The sequence below is a fragment of the Seriola aureovittata genome, chromosome 1 (assembly GCF_021018895.1).
Source record: "Seriola aureovittata isolate HTS-2021-v1 ecotype China chromosome 1, ASM2101889v1, whole genome shotgun sequence".
NCBI classification, from domain to species: domain Eukaryota; kingdom Metazoa; phylum Chordata; class Actinopteri; order Carangiformes; family Carangidae; genus Seriola; species Seriola aureovittata.
The window spans coordinates 195001-200000 of record NC_079364.1 but is presented as its reverse complement, the minus strand read 5'-3'; the positions used below and the strand labels follow the sequence as shown (position 1 = coordinate 200000).

General features: G+C 47.8%; 2 protein-coding genes across 2 annotated transcripts in view; both read left to right on the top strand.

The window, feature by feature from the left end:
- zdhhc1 (zinc finger DHHC-type containing 1) overlaps nt 1-1011 on the top strand; it is a 9718-nt gene extending 8707 nt beyond the window's left edge. The window contains exon 12 of the mRNA XM_056384866.1: nt 1-1011. This exon is cut by the window's left edge and continues 169 nt beyond it. Within this exon, the coding sequence (XP_056240841.1) occupies nt 1-310 (310 nt within the window). The 3' untranslated portion in view covers nt 311-1011.
- Nucleotides 1012-4174: 3163 nt separating this feature from the next.
- The window catches only part of tppp3 (tubulin polymerization-promoting protein family member 3), a 4896-nt gene continuing 4070 nt past the window's right edge, over nt 4175-5000 (top strand). Inside the window, exon 1 of the mRNA XM_056375846.1 lies at nt 4175-4332. Coding sequence (XP_056231821.1) covers nt 4259-4332 — 74 coding nt within the window. The 5' untranslated portion in view covers nt 4175-4258. The remainder of the gene's footprint in view (nt 4333-5000) is intronic.

The window sequence follows — 5000 nt, the reverse complement described above, 5'->3', positions numbered from 1 at the left end:
GGCGTTGGCCAAGCTGGGCTCTTCGTCCTCAGCTGCTGCCGGAGACGCCTCCTCATCCTCGCACAGAGCCGTGCCAGCGTTCCCCCTCCCCTCCCCCCATCCCAGGACTAAGAGGAAGGCCCCCCCCACCCGTGCTAATAAGAGTGCAGCGGAGCTGAGGTTTGAGATGGCGTCCATCCAGCCTCCCACCGTGTTCGTCAGCCGGGCCAGCGGAGAGGAAGTCCTCAGTCTGGGCAGGAGGCAGGCCGGCTCCAGACCCGGTTCTCGTGCGTCGCTGGGCTCAGGTGCAGCCTCGTGGATGGAGCGATAACATGAGACTCTTTTGTCTTTCTATAGAAACGCACAACTGTCTTTATTTCACTCACTTATATTTTGAAATGTTTTTTAATTCTGACTTTTACTTTTTAAATCTGATGCCAAAGGTGACATCCTGTCTGTGCACAACCTTTATACTTGAGGACGTGTGTTACCTGAACCACATCAGCTGTTCATTGTGTTAGTGGATGTTTAACTCTCTGCCCCCTCGACTACACACACACACACACACACACACACACACACACACACACACACACACACACACACACACACACACACACACACACACACACACACACACAGGATGCCAGTGCTAATGCTAACACCCTGTTCAGATCTGTGGAGCTCCACAAGAACCAATATTAAATCAATCAATCAATAAATACATAAACAAACATCAGAGATTAAACTTTGAATTTAATCATTAAATTATTAAAAATCACAAAAACTTATTTTATTTATTTATCAATATTTTTTATTTCAAAAAGCTTTTTTTAACTTTTATTTCACCTCTCAGCCAATCAGAGAGCTCCTCCTCTTCCTGTCTGACAGACTGAGCAGTTCATTACAGTCTCTAAGCTAAGCTAAACTAAGCTAAGCTAACCAGCTGAGTAGGACCATGTGAACAAGATGTTTCTGGTTTTTTCACCTGTTGCTGATTTTACCTGTTTATCAATAAATGGAAAAAATGGATCAGTTTCCTGTTTGTCTGTCTCCACCTGCTGACCATGGTCCTGGTCCTGGTCCTGGTCCAAATCCTGAACCTGAACTTGAACCTGGTCCTGATCCTGAACATGAACCTGGTCCTGATCCTGAACATGAACATGAACCTGGTCCTGGTCCTGATCCTGAACTTGAACCTGGTCCTGAACCTGGTCCTGATCCTGAACATGAACCTGAACCTGGTCCTGGTCCTGATCCTGATCCTGATCCTGAACCTTGTCCAGGTCCTGAACCTGAACCTGAACCTGGTCCTGATCCTGCTCCTGGTCCTGATCTTGAACCTGGTCCTGAACCTGGTCCTGTTCCTGCTCCTGAACCTGAACCTGATCCTGATCCTGATCCTGAACCTGGTCCAGGTCCTGAACCTGAACCTGAACCTGGTCCTGGTCCTAGTCCTGCACCTGAACCTGGTCCTGGTCCTGAACCTGAACCTGGTCCTGATCCTGAACCTGGTCCTGGTCTTGGTCCTAAACCTGGTCCTGTTCCTGGTCCTGATTTTGGTCCTGGTCCTGGTCATGGTCCTGAACCTGGTCCTGTTCCTGGACCTGAACCTGGTCCAAATCCTGAACCTGAACTTGAACCTGGTCCTGAACCTGGTCCTGATCCTGAACATGAACCTGGTCCTGGTCCTGATCCTGAACCTGGTCCTGATCCTGAACCTGGTCCTGATCCTGAACATGAACCTGGTCCTGAACTTGGTCCTGTTCCTGTTCCTGGTCCTGAACCTGAACCTGGTCCTGGTCCTGGTCCTGATCCTGATCCTGATCCTGAACCTGGTCCAGGTCCTGAACCTGAACCTGGTCCTGGTCCTGCTCCTGGTCCTGATCTTGATCCTGATCTTGATCCTGATCCTGAACCTGGTCCAGGTCCTGAACCTGAACCTGAACCTGGTCCTGGTCCTAGTCCTGCACCTGAACCTGGTCCTGGTCCTGAACCTGGTTCTGGTCCTGAACCTGGTCCTGATCCTGATCCTGATCCTGAACCTGAACCTGCTCCTGCTCCTGCTCCTGGTCCTGAACCTGGTCCTGGTCCTGGTCCTGGTCCTGAACCTGGTTCTGTTCCTGTTCCTGAACCTGAACCTGTTCCTGAACCTGGTCCTGTTCCTGGTCCTGGTCCTGAACCTGGTCCTGTTCCTGGTCCTGGTCCTGAACCTGGTCCTGGTCCTGGTCCTGGTCCTGATCCTGGTCCTGGTCCTGAACCTGGTCCTGAACCTGAACCTGAACCTGAACCTGGTCCTGGTCCTGGTCCTGGTCCTGGTCCTGGGCCTGAACCTGGTCCTGGTCCTGATCCTGGTCCTGAACCTGAACCTGAACCTGAACCTGAACCTGGTCCTGGTCCTGGTCCTGGTCCTGGTCCTGGGCCTGAACCTGGTCCTGGTCCTGGTCCTGATCCTGGTCCTGAACCTGAACCTGAACCTGAACCTGGTCCTGTGCCTGTGCCTGGTCCTGAACCTGGTCCTGTTCCTGGTCCTGATCCTGGTCCTGGTCCTGAACACACTCATTAATCAGTCAGCTGACGTCACCAGCTGGTTCATACAAACCAGTTTCTGACTGAACTGGAACAAGCTGCTGCAGCATGAAGTCAAATTAAAGCTAATGAATTAGATTCATCATCAGGCTTTTATTTTGACAGGCTGATAACAACTCTGTGTGTGTGTGTGTGTGTGTGTGTGTGTGTGTGTGTGTGTGTGTGTGTGTGTGTGTGTGTATGTTGCATGTCATCATCCCTCCACGATGTGAGGTGGGGTTGCCCCAGCAACAAGCCACGACAACATCATAACAGCGTCAATCAAAAGGAGTGGCAACGAGAAGTATGTCACACACACACACACACACACACAAACACACACACACACAGTGGTTTCATCACTTCAGAGGACATTTCTTCTGTTTCGTCCTCACCTTGGTTTTTGTCTGTAAAATAAGTTCACAAAGAGAGTGTATTATATCTACACAACAACAAATACACACACACACACACACATTTGGTACAAACATTCACTAGGATTCAAGGACAAACTGATTAGACTCCAGCGGTCAAAGGTCAAAGGTCACGGTGACCTCACAAAACACTTTTTAGCACACAGACATTATGACAAAATGACACACACGGTTAATATTTTATGTTTTATATCAGTGCAGATTCATGTGTTCACTCTGACATGAACACAGCAGCAGTCTGATGCTTTGGTCATGTGACTCTGTCCTGGTCTTCCTGATCCCCGGAGACCCCCCCACCCCCATACCACCGAACAATATGATGTCATCCTCACGTCCTCCCACACTGACAGCTGCTTCCTGCTGACATGACCACTGACATGAGGTAATTTCCTGCTGCTGACACACGCACGCACGCACGCACGCACGCACGCACGCACGCACGCACGCACGCACACCTGTTCTTCATTGTTCTTCACTTCAGAAATAAACAAATTGTTTACCCTCTGACTCTGTGTGTCTTTTCGTGTGTGTGTGTATCTGTGTGTGTCTGTGTGTGGGTGTGTGTTTTCACATCTGTCGTCATGGAGACAGGTTGGAACTGTTTGTTCTCCAAACTGAAAAACAGTGTTTCTCTGGTTAAAGTTTCAGCCTGTCTCTGCTCTGATCACAACAGCAGCAGGTGTGCTCTGTCACACCTGTGACCACACCCAGCAGTGAATTCACAGTGTACTCCAGGACACTTTCACAGGAAGTAATGGGCCTCCGTCGTTAAAGGCGCCGTCCATCGGCTCCGACCACAGATGACGTTCAGTCGAGTCCAGACTTGGTCCTGAGTGAACATCAGTCAGCTGATCTGAGATGAGACGTTTTGTCACAGTCAGAAGCTGAAGCAGCAGCTTGTTGGAGATCTGCAGGTTTGAGCTTGTTCTGTTTTATATTTGTGCCTCATTCTCACTGTGCGTGTCTATCTATGTATATATATATGTGTACATATGTATAATCATTTATAGTGCACTGCTTTATTTCTATTAGAACTTGTCAGGGAGCACTGAGTGATCCCTCTGACCTTTGACCTCAAGCTCCAGGAGCCAACAGGAGCATGCATGGACGTCCTGCCCCTGTCAGCCTCCTCCTCCCTCCTCCCTCCCTCCCTTTTTCTCTCTCTCTCTCCCTCCCTGCCTCTGTTTTATTGCCCTCCCCTGATGTTGGACAGGATGTCGCCATGGCGACAGGGTAAACATATGATAACAAGCCCTCAGCACTTGGAGCTCATTTGAATGCTGCGACCGCCGCTGAGGGCCAGAAGAGAGAGAGGAGAGACGGAGGTGAGGAAGAGACAGAGGATAGACAGGTAGGACGCGTGTTTTAATGCTGGACACATTGTTGAGACATATATATAGATATATATATATGTCTATATCTATATATTTATGTTTTGTTTGAATTATTGAAGTGTTTCATCTGGAGTCCAGCAGCTTCTTCATGTGCAGATTTACACTGATACACAGAGCTACAGGAAGATGATCAATATGATGAAGATGATGAAGATGATGAAAAATATGGAAGAATATAAATATATAACAGGACTCCTATTAGAGCTGATTAATGGATCATTTGCTTCATTAATACTAATAATTGATTATATTGTAGTTTATACACTTGATGACTGTCTTCTTTAAAATGTCAGATGATCATTAAGAGTCAAAGTTCATGTGAAAAGTTTTTGTCTGAAAACAACAAACAGCAGCGACCTGTCACAGGATGTTCGTTAATCTAATCAAATCTGATTAAAACTGTTGCTAATTATTAATTTGTCACTTGACTGATAGATGAATCAGCTGATTTTTTGAGCTGGTGTTTGTTGTACAACGTCGTTCATGTTCATGGTCTCATCTGCAGTCAACATCTGTTCATGTTTAAGGGTACTTTGGGGACAGTTGGTAAATCTGTGTTTCACTGTTTGTTTGTGGACTATGTGTGGACACTCAGGCTGCACACACACACACAAACACACACTGA